This window comes from Taeniopygia guttata, chromosome Z (assembly GCF_048771995.1).
Source record: "Taeniopygia guttata chromosome Z, bTaeGut7.mat, whole genome shotgun sequence".
In the NCBI taxonomy this organism is placed as follows: domain Eukaryota; kingdom Metazoa; phylum Chordata; class Aves; order Passeriformes; family Estrildidae; genus Taeniopygia; species Taeniopygia guttata.
The window spans coordinates 62,995,799-63,019,057 of record NC_133063.1 but is presented as its reverse complement, the minus strand read 5'-3'; the positions used below and the strand labels follow the sequence as shown (position 1 = coordinate 63,019,057).

The 23,259-nt window shown below is 39.6% G+C and overlaps 1 protein-coding gene across 3 annotated transcripts; it reads left to right on the top strand.

The window, feature by feature from the left end:
* The first annotated feature begins 6,605 nt into the window (after window positions 1-6,605).
* Window positions 6,606-16,184, top strand: GCNT1 (glucosaminyl (N-acetyl) transferase 1). Of its 3 annotated transcripts, none has more exons than XM_030258165.4 (3): window positions 6,606-6,743; window positions 13,329-13,461; window positions 13,851-16,184. In XM_030258165.4, the coding sequence occupies exon 3, from the start codon at window positions 13,985-13,987 to the stop codon at window positions 15,263-15,265; it is 1,281 nt and encodes a 426-aa protein (XP_030114025.1). In that variant the 5' UTR covers window positions 6,606-6,743; window positions 13,329-13,461; window positions 13,851-13,984; the 3' UTR covers window positions 15,266-16,184. The 3 variants fall into 3 exon arrangements, with proteins under 3 accessions (XP_030114025.1, XP_030114026.1, XP_041567408.1); XM_030258166.4 differs by lacking the exon at window positions 6,606-6,743 and adding an exon at window positions 7,303-10,655; XM_041711474.2 differs by lacking the exon at window positions 6,606-6,743 and having other exon boundaries at window positions 7,303-13,461.
* The last annotated feature ends 7,075 nt before the right edge of the window (window positions 16,185-23,259 follow it).

The window sequence follows — 23,259 nt, the reverse complement described above, 5'->3', positions numbered from 1 at the left end:
TACAGCAAATATCTACCTACTGCCCATGCAGAATCCCACACTAGAGCACGTGGATGCCTGAAGGAAGCTGTGACCCCATGGAAAGAAGCCCACACTGGAGCAAGTTTGTTAGGAGGACTTGGGATCCCACAGTAGCCCATGATGAAGCACTCTATTCCTGAAGGACTGCACTCTGTGGAAGCGACCTATGCTGGGGCAGATTGTAAAGAACTGCAGATTGTGGAAGAATTCATAGTGGAGAAGTTTATGGAAGACTGGCTCCCATGGCAGGGACCCCACACTGGAGCAGGGGAAGACTGTGAGGAATCCTCCCCCTGAGGAGGAAGGAATGGCAGAAACACATGAACTGACCACAGCCTCCATTCCTTGTCCCCTCTCTCTCTTGCAGAGAGAGGATAGAGAAAATCAGGAGTGAAGCTGATAGTGAGAAGAAGGTAAGAGGAAAGGTGTTTTTTTAGATTTAGTCTTATTTCTCATTAACATGATATTACTCTGATTTAATCAGTAATAAACTTATTTCCTCAAGTTGGGTGTGTTTTACCTGAGACAGTAATTGCTGATTGATGTCTCCCTGCCCTTCTTCGACCCACAAGCTTTTTGTTATATTTTTTTCTCTCCTCTGTCCAGCTAATGAAAGGGAGTGATGGAGCAGCTTTGGTGGGCATTGGCATCCAGCCAAGATCAACCCACCACACAGCTGTAACAACAGCTTTGATGCCTTGAAAGGCTGACCCTGGAACAGAGGCTAGACAGAGTTAAAGGAATAAAGTAGGTATTTGTTAAAAGGCTTTAAAGGATATACCTTGGGCAGTACAAGAGCCTGGCCAGGGCTACACCCGAAATGGACCTAGAATGGTCACAAAAATGGATGACCATCATGAGATTTCACACTTTTCATTGTCTAATAATAGCTTCAGTTATGAAGTTCCATCCTCCTTTTTCCTCTCTTTAGTGCTCTGGTTTTTATACCTTTGGGGCCTGAAGCTTGTAACAGTTGTCCTTAGTCTCAAGGCAGAAATGGATTGTTTTGTCTTCCCACTCTGTGAAGAGAACTTACTAACACTTAATATGAAGCTCAGAGCTGCATGCCTAGACAGCACAGAATCTGGAAAATTTGAAAGCTAAAACCCAAGGCATCAGCTTCCATAAAGCAAAGAAGGAGAAGCGAAACAAACATCTCTGGGAAAGCTGACTTGTGAAACCATCAATAGACAATCAAGGGAAAGGCTTGAGCAAACCACTGTGGATACGCGGTCTGCAGTCCTTTCAGAAGTCTGCAGCTGGACCACCTGTAAGCAATTGTGAGACCAAGCTCTGAAATTTGTGAAATATTTCAAAAGGGTAGAGAACAAGTGAAACCAATTCAAGTATTAGTTCAGAATTCCTGACATATACAGGCACACAGATCTGCATATATGTATGTATTTGTTTATGGCTATATACATAATATCAGTACTGATTTATTATTACTTTCTAAGACAAATTATGATTTTCATAAATAAAATTTGAAATAGTTCAGAGGGTTTAAGTTTTTCCCATTTGTTAATGTCTTAGGAGAACCTTGACTGATTCTCCTTCTGGTTAAAATATTGTCTTTGCCGGGCTACACAGGCTGAGCTTTCACCACTCTTGCCAAAGCATTCAGCAGGAGGAGTTGTTCATTCCCCAAACAGACATGGTATCATCAGGCTTGCTTCTCACCTTTTCAGTAAAATCAGCAAGTCATACTTCTTAACTGGATCAGAGTAACAAAAAGTAATCTAAGTGGTTCAATTTGATTTATTTGGCAAAGTTGGTGGGGTGAGGTGGGAGGCTTCTGCAAGAACAGTTCCACAGCATGTTCCAGACAGTCCCAAGATGGACCTACTGCTATCCAACGCTGAACCTGTCAGTGACACTGGTGACACCTCTGTGATAATGTATTTCAAAAAGTGTAACAACAACTCCACGGCAGCTGTGAGAGAGAAGAGTGAGAAAAATATGGAAAAAATGGCCCAATGGACACCAATGCCAGCAATGAAGGAGGGGGAGGAGGTGCTTCAGATGCTAGAGCAGAGGTCCCTCTGCAGACCCTGGAGAAGAACACAGTGGAGCAGGCTGACCCCTGCACCCCATCGATGACCACAGTTGAACAGATAATCACATGCAGCCCATGGAAGATAAGGACATCTGGATGTGTGTTTTGAAGAAAGCTGTAGGCAGCAGAAGGCTCATTCAGGTGGAGGCTCCTGGCCGGAGCAGATACCTGGGGCAGGAACCCATCCTGGAGCAGTCTGTTCCTGAAGGACAGCAGCCCATTGAAAGGACCCACACTACAGCAGTTTGTGAAGGACATGAAAGGGAAAAACAGCACCAGGATAAAGGACTGACAGAGAGGACCAGTTAACAATGACAATCATTGTTCTTCATGCCTGTGCAGCACTCAGGAGGGAAGAAGTAGGAAGAGTCGGAAATGAAGGGGTGAAGTTGAACCTGAATAGAAGTCAGAGTGACTAAGGGGAAGGTATTTTTAGTTTTGTCCTTTTGGTTTTCACCATTGCACTCTATTTTTAATTGACAGTAAATTAATCATTCTCCAAGTTGAGTCTGTTTTGACCATGATGGTAACAGGTGAGTAACCTCCCTGGCTTTATTCCAATCCATGAGCTTTTCCATCTTATTTCCTGTTCTGTGAAGGAAAAAAAGTAAGAGAGCTGGGTATGCATCTGGCAGCAAGCCATGGTCAAACACGCCACAGTGGTAGTACAAGAGGCCCCTATTTTACCCAAGGTATGCTTTACAGTAATTTTGGGAACTCAGGGTACCAACTGCCAGCCAGTGTCCTGGAAGAAATTTGTCCTAGCATCTCCTTGATCATGCAGTATTGACACAGTCCATTCATATTAAACTTGTTTATTTCATATTAAACTATTTTAAACTTACCTGAAAAATGTGCCTCTCAAACAGTACCAGAATTCTATGTAAGCACACAATAGGTAAAGTGAAATAGTATTTTCTATATGTATTGCACATAGTCTGAGGAATAAAACATGACCTTCCGTAATGAACTTTAGGCATGAGCCACTCTTGTCCCCACAAATTAATATTGACCCATATCAGTAGACGTTTAGTTCCAAAGAGTAGAGTACTCCAATGTGCTTTAGACATGCTTTTCTTTATTTTCAAATATGGGTTGAGGTGTCTTCCTTCTGTCAGACAGTATTTTGTGTTAAAATGGTTTTGGCAGCTGTAATCATCTTCTTTGCACCTTTTACTTCAGTGCATGGTGTTTGCATTTTTGGCACACTCCACCCCCACCCCCGATTTATGTGGGGGTTCAGCCTTCAAGGGTTCATCTGCAAATTGAAGATTACTCTTTTCTCCTACTCAGGTACAGAGCAAGCAGAATTGCAAGTCTAAGACAAGAACATTAAGTCTCATAAACTTTACAACAAAGGTAAATGTTGCTAGGGATGTTTATGGAGAAGATAATAAAAAATTCTGGATTGGAGCAACTCTTTCCTTAGAGAAGGCTAATGCAGTAAAATCACACTCTATGAAGAAACCTTTAAGCCCTAGCAGGAATGAAAACTGAGGTTCAGATCTCCCGTCTATCTGAGGATAGATATTATTGCATCTTTTTAATGTTAGGTCTGAATTATCAGAAGAAATATACTTTACATTTTATTTTATTATCACAAGAAATTTATATTACATGACAGAAAAAGTTAGACAAGTAATTTATTAAAAAGGTTAGTAGGGAAGGTCTTATTGCAAAATGCTAGTCTGCTGTCTGACATTTCAAAAAAAGGAATCTATACTTCCTTAAAACTAGAAAAACTACAAGAATTAGCAGTAAGCATGACTAAAAAATTCTCTACCACTTGAACTTTCTACATAGTATATATAAAAAAAAAAAAACTAAGGTATTTAGAAACATTTTGTATACTTTGTTTTCCAAGAAAAAGCCTAAAATCCTGGAGATAGCTGTCAAATTACAAATGAGATACTAGTATCAAATTAGAGAAAGTGTATCTTTGAGACAGCTGGACTTCTTATGTGAAATACATTTACTCCATATTTCCTGCACCATAACTATGTTAAGTTTAGCCATGCACAGAAAACTATTTTTGAAACTTTCTCAATGTTGGTTGCATGTACTTGTTCTCACTGGATTGTTAGTCTTACCTCATCAATCAAATATTCATGTACAAACTGATTTCATTCAAACCAATCAAAATTCACAGCAAAATCATCTATGGATTTTAAATTTGCCATATTTGTAACTTACTTTTTGTTCACTTTTGCCTTTATTTGGCCTCTAAGTTCCACTTTTTTCTATTGTTTTGTCTGTCAGTAATTCCAAAATTGTGAACAACATAACTTTTTTCTTATGTTTTACAGTTGCCATACAGTCACATCTGTCACTTACCAGTCACGTGGCATAAAGTGCACCTTGTGGACACTGTCATCTTCATATTCCAGACTCAAGGTAAGACGAGTAAAAACTAGGTGACTATGCACAAACCCACTTCATTTTTTTTTTTTTTTTCCAGGAACAGCTAACAAAATTATCCATGACAGAACCATAAGTGAAACACAGCCCTTGAAATGTCACAAAGATGCACTAAAAACATGATGCGTCCCTGCCAGCATGGTCAGCCAAGGATCACAACCTCTGTAATTATGTCAGTGTACAGAGAACTCAATTTTTTACTTGTGCCAAAGTTAGAGAATAACAGACTTCTTAACTTCAGTCCTCTACCTGAAATAATTACACGCAGTAATGACTTTAATGCCTTTTTCTCTCCACAGGAAGTACTTGTTAGACAGTACTTTGTTAGTGCAACAATATATATCAACTCTAGTTGGTGACTTTGCATCAGACATCTTTGCATCAGTAACTTTTTAAGTAATTAGGGCAGGGTGGATGGAAAACAGAGTAAACACCTGCCCCTAAAGCTTACCCAATTCATACTCTTAAGAATACTGGTGTTCAGCTCTACTGCTTGTAATGCAATTGAAATATTGTGATCTCTTGCAGGCAGTTTAGCAAGAGAACAAATACTTAAATTTACGTTATGATTTATTTTTCTCATTTACACAGAAGACAAACAAGACACAGTCACTGTCTATAATAATAAATCTTTAGTAATTATATAACATTACTCTTCATGGGAAAACAAGTAGGAAATCAGCCCACTACCCCAGATTTCTGTCTCCTGCTAGAAACTCTCTTACCAGCCTCTGCTGGGTTTACAGATAAAAGGCCTTTTGGCCATGGTGATCCATGAACAATCAGAACTGAACAAGAAGTTCAGCCCTATAAATAACAGACACACTAGAAAAGCATATTTCCCCTCACATCTGTCAGGAAAAGGGGAAAAAGGGAGAACTGCCAAGCTGGCATGCTACACACTAATTCTTTACCTAGTTCTACCTAGCACAAATTCTTTATCTAGTTACACACTCATTCTTTACCAAGAATATTAAACATTATCTTGACAACATGATGATGAAAATTTGAGACGTTGCAATTCATTCCTAAAATAAGCTGTCTGATCCATGTGGATGGATCTGATGTGTCGAGACAATTCCCTCTTTTGTTGGCAATGTGTTCCAATAAGAGCCTTGAAAGCTAACCTCATTTTCTTGTTAGCTTCCAGTCTCTTGATCAGTGCAGATGCAAGACCTCTCAATACAATCTCATGACTGGGATGAGAAATGGCCAGGAGAGTTCATTATGTGTGCCTCCAGCTGCCAAATCAAGCTGCACGCCAGATAATGGTGAAGGGCAAGGATATTTGAGGAATTCTGTAAGCACTGTTCAAGCTGCTGCAGGCTGCAGTACTTGGGGTTTTTTAATGCAGCACATGCTCTCTTTGAACTTTTTATTTCCTTAAAATTTAATTTTCTGTTTTCTTTCAAAGTACTTCCTCAAAATAATAAGGGGCTTGCCCCTAAGCTCCACCTTCATCTTTCACAGCTCTCCACACCCCGTGGACTAAGTTTATCGTCCGACAGATATTTGAAGTGACAAAGAGAACAAGAAATCAGAATCTTCTTCACACTCTGCCTAGGCACATCTTACTCTTCACCGCTGCAAGTTTCGTGCACCGCTTCCCAGCCACTCCACCTTCCCTTCCGTCTCTCGATGCTCCCTCACGGAGCTGTTCCAAGCCCCTCGCAGCAGCGGGCGAGTCCCAGCCGGCCCCGCTCGCCCAGGCGCGGCTGCCACAGCCCCCCGAGCCCGCCCAGCCCCGGCCCCGGCCCCGGCCCCGGCGGGTGCGCGGTCGATTGGGGCTGGGCCCACGAGGCGGCCCTGCGACCCCGTGAGCCGCGGGGATCCGGTCCTGCGCGGGTTCCGGCGCTGCCGGCACTGAGGAGGAAGCGTTAGAGAAAGTACCAAAGGATAAACAAGCGCGGTTGCCGCGGTCCCGTGTGTGAGGCGCGGCCGGGCGGGGCGCGGGGGGCAGGGGCGGGGCGCTGGGCGCCGCGGAGGCCGGGCCGGGGCCCGCGGGTGGGGCCGGGCGGGGACCGGAGCCCGGGGCAGGAGCCGAGCCCGGCCCGGGCCGCGCCCGCCGGGGAGGTGGCCGGGCTCCGTGCGTGCCCCTGGGCTGCTGCGCACCTGGGGCTGCGGACGTACCGGGAGCGGTCCCGAGGCGGGCGGCTGCGCGGGCTGGTCCGGAGCATCGCTGTTCCTGGGCGCCGTTCCCTGCGGTGCCTCGCCGTATTACTCCAGGAGCCGCCGTATCGTCGGGCAGGTGCTGCACTCAAGGGCAGGGAGACGCGTCTGCTGTGCCTCTGTCCTTTTTTGCCTTCTTTTCTTCTTTTCTCCCCATCTCTTTTTTCTTTCCTTACTCCTTTCCCTCTCTCCCCTTCTTTCCCTTCCTCTCTCTCTCCTCCAACCCTCCCCCCCCGCCCCCACTTCCCCTCTCTCCTCTCCTTTTTGGTTCCACTTATGTCCTTTTTCTTCTTTCTTTCCCCTGTTCTTCTCATTTCCCTTTCCCCCTTCTTCCCCTGCTTTTTCCCTGTCACACCTCCTTTTTTCGTAGTTTGTTTTGTTTCCCCACTCTCTGTCTGCCTTCCGACCTTCCGTTCGCCTTTTCCCGCGGCAGTGCATGCAGAGAGCCCCGGGTAGGCTGCTGCCCTCCGGGCTGGGTGTTCGCTTGGTGGGAAATCTGCTAGCGAGAACAGGGTTTAAGGTTTCGTGATGCTCTTGAGGTGTTGCAGTTGTAGGTTGTGCTGCTTTTTTTTTTTTTTTTTTTTTTTTCCCTGTCTTTAACTCAATGTAACTGGGAAAACCCTGAAAAAAAAGTTCTTTTTGGTCAGAATTAAAAAAAAAAAAAAAAAAAACCCAAAAAAAAAAACCAAAAAAAAAACCAAAAAAACCCCCAAAAAACTCCCAACTAGTTAGAAGATTGTAAATAGGGGATTTTTTGTCGCCCAGGTTGGGTGAGAGGACTGAAAGAGAAGGCTGACAGGAGACTCAGTTATGCTCTGGCACTTTGCCTTCTTTCAGCTCAGAAAAGTGGACTTCTTTGTGGGAAAGAGGAGGAGTGGCAGCAGGAGGGAATTGCCATTTTGGAGTCTGCTATTTTAAATTTAATTTTTAATGGAATATGAGGTATTTGACCACAGAGCTGACAAGAATGAGAGTCAGAAATGGTAATGAGAGAAGAGGGGACAAATTTAGCTTTTCTGTCTTTCAGCTTGAAAATCTTTGTGAAAAACAGTGCAGTATTTGTATCTCAAGCTGGAGATCACTTAGATTGCTTTTGAAAATAGGTGTATACAAAAGAAAGTATTTTTTCCTCAATGATTAGCTATTCTGCCTATAGTGTATACCAGTTACCAGCATAATGTCTTTCCTACAATAATCTGAATTATCTGGGATAACACTAACTTCCTGAGGCCAGAAGAGCCAAAAGTTGCTAAAAATCCGGATGAATACCTTTGCCAAGTCTGCCTTTTTTTTTTTTTCTAACATAAATCAAATACAAGGCAGACATACAAGCTAAAGATTTACAGTCTATTTGCTGAAAATACTATGTTTACTGAGCAAAATCCTGCTTTCCAATTTTGTTTCCACATTAGAAAACCCACTGCTAGTCTTATTAAAATAGTTAATTTCATTTTTTAAATAATCCCTCTCAGTTTTGCTTTGGATTTCAACATAATTTAAAAGTTCTCCCTTTACTCTGGTTCATAATCTCCTGAAACTGAAAACACCTATCAACATAGAATTCTGTCTTAGAAAAAACGAAAAAATGTAGTGCCACAAAAGTGTATCTTACCCAGTAATACAAGTGAAGTAACTTTCAAGTGTTAGGTAAACTTCATAGCTCCAGAGACACCACTTTTTGCAATGTGCAGCATTGTTATTCATAGGATAATTTTGGTGCTGTTAAAAGAAGTTAATAAAACAAACAGAAACCTAATCTTGGAAAACTGTGATAAAATATATCAGGAAGTTCACTGATGATTCTTTAGCTCACTGATGAGTTATAACTGTAGATATGGCTTTAAAATGCTGGCTTCTCCATAGGGCTTAAAAAATCTCAGAATATTTTCTATGTTGTGCTTGAAGAGGGATCCCAGTACTCAAAAATTTGACAGCTTCTTCCTTCCACCTTCCTTCTGGTTTTACAGACTACCTTTCCTGCCAGTGTGTCCCATTATGAAATACAGCATTGTCCTAAGGCAGCAATGAGCAAAATTTTTTATGTGGGCATGAGGAGTGCTCTTCCTGATGATTATAGGTCCTACTTTAGAATAATGTAAAAAAAGTGTGTGTTTTATCTTGAAGTAGACAAAGTGTACAAATTACCTTGAGGAGCACCGGGCAGTTCTACTGCATGTTAAATTGGCCAACATTAGCTTAAAGATTTCATTATTTTTTGTTTTATGATTTGTACTTCCAGTGTTAGTAGCCTAAAGGTAAAACCTGTATTTTTGTCCATACTAAGAGTCATGGGCTTCTTGAGATAGGAACTGGTCACTGAGTGACTTTGCCATAACATCTTTACTCTTAGTTGAAATTCCTTATTGTTAGCTCAATCTATGGGGTATCTATGGACGGAAAGGATTGGAAAAAGTAATCAGATTTTGAACTGTTCTGCAGAAGGTTTACATGATACAGTAGTATAAGAGAGTACTAGAAAGGCTAGTAACACTGACTGTTTTTTCAATTTACAGTCTACACAGAGTGTATGTTCATGTGAGTGTTACTAATTTTTTGAAACAGAAATATTTCAGAGTGTTAGATATCTAACAATTGAATATAATATCTTCAAATAACCTGGAGGTTTGAATTTATTTCTGTATTTTTTTAGCTCTGAAAAAACAGTTGTCTACTGCTACTCTCTTTTATTTAATTTCCATGTAGTGGTATATGTAGCAGTACTAGTCACTTGTGGAATTTTGTTTAAAGCTGTCTTCCAAGTTGAAAAAGGACTATAAATGCATTGGGGATTTTTCTGTAAAAAGATAATGTATTTTCCCTTTTTATTGTTTTCTTGAGCACCTCTGAAGGAGAAGCATCTACTCCTACAGTGTGTTGCGGACAACTGACACATGAAGCCCACATAAAACCCTGCTGCATATGATTTCAGAATTAAGGGTCCCATAAAGATTTATTGTAAGCCAACTATGCAGCTTATGACCAGTTCTCATTTTCACTAAGACTCAAGACTCAATACTATCTAACAGAACAAATATGAGTTCTTGGACTGATTTACAGGCATATCTGCTTTCAAGATTGTGCTGCTTGGTGTCCTGGAAAGCTGAGTAAATGACTTCTGTGCCTGGCAGATCTCTGCAGTCCACGAAGTCTGTCTTTGTGTTTATGCATGTTTGTGTTTATACATGTTGTTTTTATACAAGCTGCTTACTGCTTTGAAAATCACTGCCTCATCAGAAGGAATGTTCTGCATAACTGAATCTGAATGGAAGCATGGTAATTGTAGTAACTACAGGATGTGTGCACTTTGAAGCATTCTAGATATGTTAGCACTTCGCGACAAATCCATCTTCGGGCCTCACTGGCTGGAGAGATTCCCAGAGGCTGTCTGGTTGGATCTGTCCTCCTGGCCCAATGTGTGGGTGCCAGGGATGGGAGTGGGGTTGCTCCTTCCACCAGCAGCACATCATGGTGCCAGAGCAGTGGTGCAGTGAAGCTGCAGAGGTTGTGCTGTGTCAGTGGCCAGAGCCTGGTGTCCTGGCTGCTGGAGTAGCAGTGCCCTGCTGGCTGTGCACCCTCACAAGCATCCTCATTTGTAGGACCAGCAGCTAGCTCCAGTCCAGCCTGTCTGCACAAAACTTCCATGCCAGCTCTGGTCTCCCTCCAAGCTCTGGTATACTGTTGTAAAATGTCTAGTGGGGTTTTTTCCTTTGTTTTGAAGACCTAGGTTTCTCTTGGAATTTTGTGTTTGCTAGAAATCAAGCTGAAATTACCTTGGTTTTGTTTAGTCATACCATACAGTTTGTAGACAGTTTGTAGACAGGAATAAAGACTATCTTTGGCAGGAAAGAGGGAAGTGGGCAGCTAACTCAGCGTTTCTACTGACTCCCCCAACTACCAGCAACGGCTGTAAGTTTTCCCTTTCAACGATGACTTCTTCAGAAGTACAGATTTTGACTTGAGGAGAAAGCAGTTGAAAAAGGAATTGGGTCAGGTATGTAAATTCTGCAACTGAAGCTCATTTGAGAGCAAGACAAAGGCTGCCAAATGAAGCATTTCCTCCATAGCTTTGCAAACCTTCCTCCACCTCTCCCACAGTGCAAGATAATTCTCTAGTGAGTGCACTAAGGCTGTGCAGAGCTAAAGTTTTAGTGATGTTAAAAAAGCTTAACTGAATGTAATCTGAAACTATATTAATGAGTGTTCTATGCTCACTAAGTGTATTAGGTGTATTATTAGATGAAAGGCAACAAATCTTACCCTGTAAAGATCAGCTTTTGTGAATGGGAAATGATCAGATTTTAGGACTTTGAAATTGTGAGCATAAATAAATAGTTACTTACTATTAAAGTTGGTCTGAGGAAGGAGTATGCCAGTGAAAGAAATTTACAGGGGAAAAGAATTTCACTGAGAAATTTACAGGGGAAAAATTATAAAGATAAGAGCCATGTTAATGTGTAAATGTTTGCAGATCTCTCATTTTGGTATCATGAAAATGCCGTGTCTGATTATTCTGAGCTCTGAACAAAAGAGGAATTGCACCCAGCTGGGTGTACAAGAATCCCATTCTTTCTGAATGGGATTCTTTATCCTACACTCAACTAAGTTCTATTCTAAAATGGGAGCAGGAAAGACTTCTTAGCAAGTTTTATTCTTTGAAAATTTTAGAAGGTGAAGACAGCCATGGTCACTTTCAATTAAGACCATCTCCCTCTACTGGGACAGTGATGAGTTGGTAATCTTCTTGAGTGTGTTATGTCTCAGTGCAATAAAATGCTTCTCAATGCTCCTATGAAAACTAAGAATAGGATAAAATAATAGTGCTAACAGCCTAAAGAAAGGATTCCAATGTCTATCAGCTAACGTATCACAAATATAACTGTATTTGAAGTGCACTTTAAGTTCTAGAAACATCTTAATTTTTAAGTTGGTAGGCAGAATACAGTAATTGAAGGTTAAGCAGTATCAGAGGCTTCATCCTATGAAAAGATATAAGCAATGAACACTATCACATATTTAGTCTCCTTCCTTTGTTAGTTTAATATGTGATGAATATTATTTTTGGAGCATTAGATCTACTAGTGCAAACAAGCAGGACATCAAGTACAAAAGTGTGTGATAAGTTACAAAGTGTGTTAAAATATATTCTAAATTATGTGACTGGGTTCGATGACACATTGCAAATTGAATAACAGAATTCTGGAATTTTGTTTTTAATTCTTTTTTAAATTCAAAGTGTAAGGACATCATTGTTAAAATTTCCCTCTGTGTGCTTGCCACTGTAATTGCATGCTAGCTCACTGGGCTACTTTTCTTAAGTTTTCCATTTTAAATCTTCTTCCAGTTTGACTTCACTGTACGTGAAAAATATACTGCCTTCCTTAAAATAGATAAGAAATGCAGGATAAAATATTTACCATTGTAATTCCAAAAACAAAGTACACTTCAGTGTAAATAAAATGTTTATATCATGCTGCTAGTGACAAATTTGTGTCTACTTTGTGGTCTCTGCCTGCTGTTGGCTTGAAATACAATATATTTGACTATAGTAGTTCCTAATTCTCATAGCTGTGCTAGGCATTTGTGCAGTGTTCCACACCTTCCTCCCACCTGCAGTCAGTTTGCAGTGCCATGGGCATAGTGGTGGACCCAATGTGTAGTGCATTCCAAGCAGCATTACTAAGGAACAACTCTGTGATGCCATGCCTCAGTTTCCTACATGCACCTGTTCTAAGATCAGCAAGTAGCAGCTTAAGAGCCACAGTTTAGAAATTAAAACTTAAAATGATCCTGGGGTAGCTTAAAGAGAATATGGGGAAAAAGAAAATTCTTATGCTGAACAACCTATAGCAAAACACAGCAGTGGACACAATACACACTTACTTTTCTTGAACAGAGTTTCTTACCAGTTAAAAAGTTATTCTGAGGCACTGTCTTTTTTCTTGAAAGTAGTAAAAATGTAAGAAGCTGTGTATCTCTTAAATACTTTATATTTCATAAACTTAAATATTCATGTTTTGGAAGACATTCTCTGTAAACTGTGTAGGCCTTTGCAATTAGAGGCTGGTTTGAAATTCAAACCTGCACTAAATTATTAGGCAGTGAATTTGTGATTAGAAGTAGCATCTGAGTAGCAGTGTAGGTTATTTAAGGATATCCTGTTCTTGATCAATTTACCTGCATGACATAGTACTTAAAAAGAAAATAAAAGACACACAGTTCTGCAAAACAGTTCTAATATTCTCAACAGCTACAGCTGTAGCTGCTGCACAACTGGAGTGATTCTGTTCACAGAACAGAAACAGAAAAACAAGTGCTTAAAGAGTAACAGAACTAACAAACAAAAATTATCTAGTGCTTGTGCAGTAAAGTAGAAAATAAAATTGGCTAGAAATCTTGTTGCAATCCAACATTGCAGCATACCTCCACATAGAAGTAATTGCTGAATAAGAAGAACAAGCGTGTTTAAATGATGGTAATGCAACACAGCTGTGCACTAAATAAGTGCACTTGCAGTGACCTGATACAAATCAGCTTGAGATAGAGGTCGTAAGTATTGCCTCTTACTTTATAAACCTATTTCAGCAATTCAGTAACAGCTTTTCTCACAACTCTGAAAATTGAGATGCCCTGATGTAATAACTTTTTTCCTTGCCCTTCTCATCAGCTCTTCCCTAGTGGTATTTCTAAACTCATATGAAGGATGTTGAAGAGACTGTCTCACATAAAGATCTTGAAAGGCTGCAGGGACTTCTTTGCCAGTGAGAACTAAGGCATGACTGCCATCCAGGAAGTGAGTGGTAAGTTTAATGATAAAGAAATCTATGTCAACCCTGAAGTTGGTATTAAACATTCTTGTCAGGCTCTGAAGCATGAATTAACACGAAATGCTTGCCTTTCAGTAGTGTATCTGACTTCAATTTTGTTTTAGATGCAACTAAATCACCTCTATTTTCTTATTGAACTTTGGTTTGTAGTGTTAGTACTGTGGCAGTTTCATGAAAACTATGCTTCTCCCAGCGTTTTTCTATTAAAAAATTGTTTGTTAGTTTTTAATTTTCAACAGAGTATTTTTGGCTGAATTATTCAGCTTTTTACTGTCACTAAATAAGAATGCAATTATTAATTACTAGTTTTTTAAAGAAACCTTTTAGTCTAAGAATGACCATCATATTCCATTTTGTTTTAGGATTTTTCCTTCCATTTCCCTGAAAAATTTGCCAAAATCCTGAGAAACAAAATTTTTTTGGAAGTTGTTGAAGCTCTTATGAATAGAGAAGAGGATATTTTTTTTTAGCCCTGCAAAGCTACCTGATATTTGAAATGCTGAAGAGGAAATTACGGTTTTGCCACAACTCGCGCTTCAGGCTTTTCTTGGGGCTAACTCTCATTTTAGTAATAATTTCAGTTTTGAAAGTTAACCAGAAAGAAGACTTCCTAAATCGGAGACATCTGGAGCTAACAAAAGAAGATCCTATTAGCAATGTTAACTGCACCAAGATTATTGAGGGGGATATAGAAGAAATACAAAAGGTACAGCTTGAGGCATTATCAGTGTCATTTAAGAAACGCCCCAGACTAACAACAGATGATTATATTAACATGACTGCAGACTGTGCCTCCTTCACCAAGACTAGGAAATACATTATGGAACCTCTCAGCAACGAAGAAGCAGAATTTCCAATTGCTTACTCAATTGTGGTTTATCACAAAATTGAGATGCTCGATAGACTTCTAAGATCAATCTATGCTCCGCAGAATTTTTATTGCATTCATGTAGACAAAAAGTCTCCAGAATCATTTTTTGCTGCTGTGAAGGGAATAGTCTCATGTTTTGATAATGTCTTTATTTCCAGCCAGTTAGAGAGTGTGGTATATGCTTCATGGAGCAGAGTGCAGGCAGACATTAACTGCATGAAAGATCTCTACAGAAGAAGTTCAAACTGGAAATACCTAATAAACCTATGTGGTATGGACTTTCCTATAAAGACCAACCAGGAAATAGTAGAGAAATTAAAAGCCCTTAAGGGTGAAAACAGCTTGGAAACAGAAAAAATGCCTGTTTATAAAGAAGTAAGGTGGAAAAAACACCATGAGATTATTGACGGTAAAATAAAGAACACAGGCATAGACAAACAACTACCACCTCTCAGTACTCCAGTTTTTTCTGGCAGTGCCTATTTTGTAGTTAGCAGGAGCTTTGTAGAATATGTACTAGAAAACAGCAAAATACTTAAGTTCATTGAGTGGGCAAAAGATACTTACAGCCCCGATGAGTACCTGTGGGCAACAATTCAGAGAATCCCTGAAGTTCCAGGTGCGTTTTCTTCCAGTGACAAGTATGATGTTTCTGACATGAATGCACTGGCCAGGTTTGTCAAATGGCAATACTTTGAAGGTGATGTGTCCAAAGGTGCACCCTACCCACCATGCAGTGGAGTTCACATTCGCTCTGTCTGTGTTTTTGGAGTAGGAGACTTGAACTGGATGCTACGAAACCACCACTTATTTGCTAATAAGTTCGACACTGATGTCGACCCTTTTGCAGTGAAATGCTTGGAAGAGTATTTGCGGCACAAAGCTCTGTATCTGCAAAAGAACTGAAATGTGTGCTCCTGTCAGGAAACATAGCTATAAATATTCTACTGCAACGTACTTTAACATGTTGCAGCAATTGTGGTGATGCTGATAATGGGTATAATGACTCCCACCATGTTGGTGTGGTGGTGCTCATGCCCTGCCTTGTCCACAGACAAAAGGCAGAAAAGACATATCTTGAGTATGTCTTGTGGCACACTGAGGTTTGGAGCTTTAGGTACAGAATCAGACCGCAGTTTTTGGAAAGCCAACTATTTGGAATATTTATTGTCTAGAAGGTATAATTAATGGACTTTCCTTTGGCCAAACTATTTTAAGGCACAGAAAATGCATGTTGTTCATGGTTATTCTCAATATTTTTTCCCCATGAATGTAATGCTAGCTGGAAGAGAAAGATGAAGGAGTGGGGTACAAAGCAGCTGGACTGCACTTCATACTGAATGCTAAAAGATCTCAGGAATACAACATTAGAAATTATCTAAAAGCTATGCAAAAGGGGATATGCAAAACCAGCTGTTACCATTTTATGTAGATCTGTTTGCTGCAGTTATATTACATGTGATTCTTAATCCTCCTGAAATTTTTGTCTTCAGCATAGAGTATTAAAGAATTCAAATATTTTGTATTCTTAAAGCACCCTGATATTGTGATATAAAGTTTATACACTAGTTGTAATTACATCTTCTCAGGGAAACTTCAGTTTTGTGCCTGATGAGATTTAGACTTGTAATTTTACATTTCTTACTGTTTGGGGAGTTTTGCTTTTGTATCCAAAATAGCTGAAGTTTCTCAAAACTTAAAGAACTGCAGTAGTGTCTAAATATTACTGATGGAACTGCTGGTTTCTGCTTTCTGTAAGCTCAATTTACATTCCAGATTATTTTAACACTAAGTATGGAAAAAATAAAATTATTTTTTTAAATTATATTGTCTCTTCCTACAATTGAAGTCCCCTCTGAAAATATCACAAATAATTCCTAATGATGAAGGCCGAAGATATTTTTGCTATAGTTTTCCATACATGACTGAAGCTGCAGCTTATGTAAGCCCTTCCTTACCTCCATATGATCAATTGTTCATGTGTCTGTGCTTGTTTAGGTTTAACTTGTTCATCGGATTTTAATTCCAGTTAAGCCATTGCTTAGTTTAGCTGCTGCAGTATGACACAGAAGCTTGGGGATGAAAGAAGAGGACACTGTGAGGGATGATACTGCTTCCTTCTGTATCAGTTCAGGTTTGTCATGCATAGTTACTGCCAGCTGTCTCATTCCTGAGCTGGCAGTGGAATTCATTACAAGTATTAGCAAATGGCAAAACAGACTAAATGTTTTTATTTGTGAACTGTTGCTGTAATTGCAGCATGTGTTTCTCATAAAAGCACTTTGTTCTGAAGTTTCTCCTATTTAGACATTAACATAAAGGACTGCTTACTGTTGGTCATGCAAACAGCTAGGGAGGCAAGCGGTTTAATCTGAAGTGGAGCCTGTTTTTGCCAACCTCTGCCTTCAGAACCACCTGAAAGTTGTTCAGGGAGTCTTCAGACTTTCACATTAACAGGTAATTAAAGCCTGTCAGCGAAGGCAGTTGAGGGAAATACCCCGTCTTCCCCACCCTCTGACTTTTCTACAAGAACGCTCTTGTACACAGTCGTGCTTTACCACCTTTGCACAAGGTACAACAACTTCACTGCACTGCGTATAGTACTGGGAATTTCCAGGAAGTAATTTTTGTTTAAGAATTTGCACCTAAAAATAATATACATGAGTATCTTCTATGATACCAGAACTGCTCTTCAAAAAGACTGAAAAGTGATGGTAAATAATAAAATATTCTGGGCAGCAGATGGACTGCTGACTCAGTTGCTTGAAATCTACTTGTCAGTTAGACAGCATCTTTACCCTACCTCTTTCAGCCTGCTTTGTACTTAGTCATTTGTGTAATACCCTGTCTGTATTTCTGTTGTAAATATTACTACTACTATGGGTAGCAAAGATGCTGCTTGGTTAGATGCTTCAAATATTACTGTATAGATGGAGTCAAGAGAGATCCTGTGTATGCTCACTGTATCTTCTGTACAGAAGGAAAAGTAAGAGAGCATAGCTGTTTAGGATATGTTTGCCATAAGGAAGAATTTCTTCTGGGAAAACGAACTACAAAACAACCCTCTAAAACCCTCTCTAAAACTGACTACAGAACAATCACCTTGCTCTGTTAGAATTTAAATGCCCAAGTCACATAGCCAGCTTACACCAGCCTTCACACCACAGGAGGGAAACTGGAGAGTCACTGAAATCGTTGCTGAAGGGCCATGTTAGGGGTCCCCATTTTCTGTAGCAGAGCTTTCTAGAAGAGCTCAGTGCATTGAAGTCACTGCGCTAGTTCAGTCCCCACTTAACACATAAGCATTTTGAGTGGCATTAATAATAACAACAACTTACTTAGTTTACTGATGATAAGTGTAGTAACAAAGTATCCTGTAACACTTAGGATCACCAGGCTGAAAGCCTTTAGGATTGAAGGGTGATTTGATCTCAAAAACCTAATATATGTGCTTTTATCTCTTGCCTGCCTGAGGTTTAGTTTGACAAGGGAGCATGTGTTTGGCTCTTGCTCCTTCCTACCGAGCACAAGAAAAAGAAAACCTATAACACTGCAGGTTTAATCAAGGTCACCAGTCAGATCATCATTACTTGGTGCATTTTCAATCAATCTGACAATTAAAAATTGACCTAGGTCATAACATGAATGCATCACAAGATAAAAATAAAAGAGGTCATCTGCTTCAACATACATGTACTAGGGTGATCCGGAGGATTTAATCCCTCCATACTCAGCACTGTTGCCAGCTCTGAATTGCTGCAGCAGTCATTAAAAGTAATAAACATGATTTAATATAACTTCTGCTGGAATACTTCACTTTTTAAATTTCAGTCTTCTTTTATTGAAACTGATAGTGGTGGTTTTCTTTTAATAATGGAATAACTAGGAGAGTTAATATTGTAGGGAGTACCTCTTCAGTCAACTTAAATAAGGAAAATTTTGTAATGTAAAATGGCTTCCAAAGTCCAGCTAGAATTTATTGTTAGCTTAATGTTTCAGTAATCTAGGTAAGTTTTTAAATTATCTTCTTTTCAATGGATCAATTTAGTGCATTTTAATGCTCTAGACTACAGTGTGATAAATTAACAGTAACTTGCTTTTGACAGACAACAGCCTTCCAGGTTTCATGCCTTAACAGACATGAAAACCAATAGCCTTTAGATTACATTTTTTTTATTTGAAATCAAGCCAGCAGACTTTTAACAGATATACTTACTTAGTTTTTAGAATCTAACTAATCTGATCTTTTACATTATTTCAAGATGTTACTGTATCTTTTTGAAATATGTATCCTAATTCTTCTGTTTTATAGCAGAAATTAGTTGGTTTTGCATACATTCTTTGCATGCAGATAATAGTTTGGTTTGTTTTTTTTGCTTCTTGGTTCCCCCTTCCTCCCCTGCCACATCCTTTTTTTTTTCCACCTTTTTTTTTCACCCCTTCCCTTTTCTGGATCTGACAGTTCTACATACAGATGTCTGTGCTTGCATCATTGTCTGCCTTATTTGCCGTGCCTTATATACAGTATCTTCAAAGTGGGAAATATTCTGCTCAGTGCCCTCTTTTAAATACTCTGCCTCTCAAACTGAGCTTTGCTGTTGGAGTCTTAAACATGTTTGCATTCTTCTATGATCTGCCAGTATTTGTTTTATTTTGTCTGGTTTTTGTATCTATAATACAGCTTGACAAGAAAAAGTTAAGAACACGACCAAATCCTTGAAGTAAAAACAGTATAATTAAAAATATATTGTTTTCTTCAAAAAACCTGAAGTTTTCAAAGTTTCCTAAGAAAACAACTAAGTTGTGTAAAAGATGAAAAAATTCTGCTGAGAACATGTCAGGATGGGCTTTGAGCAGATGCCTTCTTTTAAAATCCATGTCACCTACTCCAAGAGAGGATGCTGGAACTTTTTCTGACAGATACAGATCTAGCTACATTTTAAATACAGTATTTCCTTTGGACTTGGAAATGTAGCCCTCTGGGTGATCTAGTCACATACAACTAATGGTGTTTTATTCTGTACCATGAAAACATTAATCTTGCATATCTTAATTTTTTCTTTAATATTTCATGGACATGACCCCCTTAATTCTCTCATTTAAACAAGTAATAGTTCAGGAATCTTTTAGCAGAAAATGTTTAATTAATAAAATCATCAATATCTTTGATGAATTTAGTTTGTCTACCATCAAAACCCTTTATCACTCTCCCTTTCAGACAACTTGCCTGGGGTGGGGAGCAGAAATGGTCGTAAGGCTTCAAAGTGTAATTTACTGACTAGTGTGTGATAGGGAAAGTGAAAATTGTGGCTTAGCATCAACAGTTATGAGTGAGTCTTTAGTATATTGTGCCAAGAGCTGTGTGAGTTGCTTTAGTGATGCTGGAAATAGAGATTCCCTAGTGTTGATGTGAAATCATGTTAGTATGGAAAATGTACTGGATGAGTACACATGACATGTCTGTAGATAATGCTCATAATTTCATTAACAACAGACTGTTGTTAATTAAACATGTTGCTTTCACCAGGCAGTTAAATCTTGATTACCCCTTTGAATCACTAGATTATTAGGATAATTTTGTAATGCCTACAAGAAGGAGTTAAAGTGCTGTTGACCTTAATTTTGAGTTAGTCCAAGCCACCCTTTAAGCCTTTTCAAGTTCTGCAAAAATAGCAAACTGTTTTTAACAACATACCAGGCAGCGATGTTATGCACACGGCATGTATTTGCTGGGCACGAAGAACAAGGAAGTGCTCTTAAGAGTTAACGTATGATAAGCCTTGTAAGCCTTGCATCCTGGCACATTCAATTCCTGTTGCCTCAGGGGCCCCCAAGAGCAGAGGGGATTTGCTTTTACACCAGAGCAAACCCAGGTGAGACCAAAAGCATTTATTCTTTCTGCTGTGCCTGTGGCACTGTAGCACTGAGCAACTGCTGCCTGTGAAATATAGAAATCCTCAACAATGAGACAGCAATGAGAGAGCAATTATAAAATAAATATCCAGACTACACAATTAATTTGTATCTTCTTCAAGCACTTTTCATAAATGGCAAAATACAAGTACCACACATTCTCTTCCCTTCCTCTCTTCTTCCTCCCTCCCCACTAAATTTAATTCAAATAGCTTCTATGCCAGGAGACCCTGCAAACAAAACATTTCACAAATATAATGTCCCTACTCCCTAGTGCAACAGACCTTTGAAGAGCTCTTGTTCTCTTTCAAATGACTAAAATCAGAAGGGCCAATTGTTTTCACAGCAATTACTCAAAGCCTTTTCCTTTGCTGGTTTTTAAACATTTCTTGCCTGCTTGTGTAACAAGGGGCACAGAGAAAGAGGTCTGTTCTCTAGTTTCAGTATCTCCAGTCTCATAGGCTTTCTCCTTCGTTAAAACACAAGACTTCTCCCACCCTTGCCTCCTTGGTTCAGAGTGTCTTACCTTTTTTGCTTCTCCTACCATGATCTGTGAAGAGACAGCACATATGAAAGAAACCCTAAGAAACCTTCTAAACATTATTGGCCAAGGTACAAAGTGAAGTTTCAGCAAAACGATTTTCAGATGAATTAGATCTAGCATGTGATGGGTGACTCTGCTTCTCAACTTGGTAGCTATTTTTTAGCTTAATTTTTTAGTAAATTCAGTGTCTCAAACCCTCTTAAGAATAATTGCTTTTCCATATCTCCCTTTTATTTGGCAAACTACATTCTGCTAGGGTTTTATTTTTGAAATCACATTGCTTTTACCTATTACTGTATCAAAATTTGCAGTCAATATAGAGGACTTGACTTGTGAAGGTTGAATTTTTACTAGTAGCCTGAAGAATCTTCAGAAAATTCTAAATCTGCCAGACTGGCAATGCAGCAATGTAATTCATGTCCTTCAGTTAATTTGGATGAAACTATGAGAACACAAACGTATTTCCATCAATTGAGCATCTTTCTAGCATTACAATAGTCACACATGGAAATTTTTTTAAATGTGGGAAAATCCTCCACAAGGCCACTTTCACCATCCTAAGAGAATGACACAGACTGGAACAGTCTTTCAAAAAAACTGCAAGTATGCTAAGAGCAGAAAATACTGAAAAGAAAGTGACAGTCACAGCAGAACAGAATGACAATGAAAATATCAGAACACTTTACATAGCTCCTTCTGAGATGCTACAGTCATCAGTTGCTTTACAACCAGTGGAGGTTAAAAAAGCATATTTGAACCAGCTGCGCGAGGGAGGGCAGTGATGTAGTGACAGATGATGAGGTACTTGGTGGCTTTCAAGTGAGCTGTCAACCTACCCATGCTTGTGAGCCCAGGTGGTCTGCACCCAAGGGTTCTGAGGATGCTATCCAGTATCCTCAAAAGGCTGTTCTCCTTCAGCTCTCATGAATCATAGAGACTGGAGAAAGCCCCAGACGGCCAAGGTAAAACAAATGTTGTACCTATCTAAAGAAAGGGCAAATGGAACAATCTGAGGAACTGCAGGCTGATTATCTCATTTTCAGCCCCTGGGGAAAGCATCTGTGAAGCAAGAACCCTTAGACAAGTTCAAGCACACAAGGCAGAAGATGGAGACTGGCTAAGTGATGCCTGATCTGATGGATGACCATCTGTGACAAAATAATTGGGTTTGTGGATGAGATGAGAGCAGTAGATGATGCTGGCCTGGTTGTACATAAGTAAGACTTCAGCAGACACTGTGAGGAAAGGCAGCAAGCTGGACTGGAGGAAGGCAGCTTCAAGGTGTCTGCTCTGCCTACAAGGAGGTTACTGGCAGCTAGGATTTTTTGACAATAGTTGCCGCAAGTAGAAGCAGGAGAGTTTTCAGCTAGAGAAAGCAGGCCTCGGGAATTTCCATGGCAGGGTAACTGAACATTGGGATAGGCTACCTGGAGAGGCTGTAGCATTTCTGTCCTTCATGGACTTCAAACTCCAGTGACACAAAGCCTGAGCAACCATGTCTGATCCCACAGCTAAGCCTGTTTTGGGCAGGGAGTTGAGTTTGGAGACTTGCTGCACTCCACATCATTCCATGTAACTGTTTTCCTATATTCTTCCAGTAGTTATACAGTTACAAAACTACTCTGGAGAAGTAAGAGCTGAAAAATATTTCCAGAGTCAGATAATCCATTACTTAGGAACCAAATGTTTTAAATAATATATAGTACCAGAGGTTTGCTGCAACTCATTTTCCCATGTTGTACATAACCACTTTGTCACCCCACAAGTGTCAGTCCCCACGAAGTCCCAGCATATTGGTTTTCACCTGTTGTCTTATTTTTAACTCAGTATTCCTTTCACAGGAATACTGCCCTATCTGTCTGGGATTAAATTTGGTCAAATGATTGCTTACATGAATGACAGTTTCACTCTGAGAGGGCCAGGGTGCTTACTACATGTAATGCGATGGTATCTCCCCATTACTCACAGTCACATTTCAGAGGCTCACATAGACCAGATGAACCTGGGAATAGCAGGAGTTTTTTGAACAATATATACACTTAGCACTTTCTGGTTCTGTTATGACCACCATCTGGCTTTGCTCACACCACCAAATGAAGTCAAAAACTAATCAATTTTTGAGATACAACAACAGGATGATAGGAAGTATTTCCTCACTTTTTCTTGGAGTGCAATTAGAAGGAAAATGAGTCTGCACTTGTACGAATCTCACTTTGGACACGAAGAATCTGCACAAGCAAGTCAATCTTCTATAAATGTCTCTAAGAAGGTATTTAGCTTTTCTACTTAAATATTGTTTAGTAGCTATAATGACAAAATTGCTACTTCATTGAAGTAGCTGTGATAATGAACTGTAGGAAAGCAATTCTGTTTTGTGTAATTATTTTCATGTGTATTCCATCTTGCTCCAGAGGGTCTGTATATCTGGACTTGTATGTTACTG

What these genes read in the sequence shown, in the direction of transcription:
- GCNT1 (XM_030258165.4), top strand. Translation starts at nt 13,985, where the DNA reads ATGCTGAAGAGGAAATTACGGTTTTGCCACAACTCGCGCTTCAGGCTT.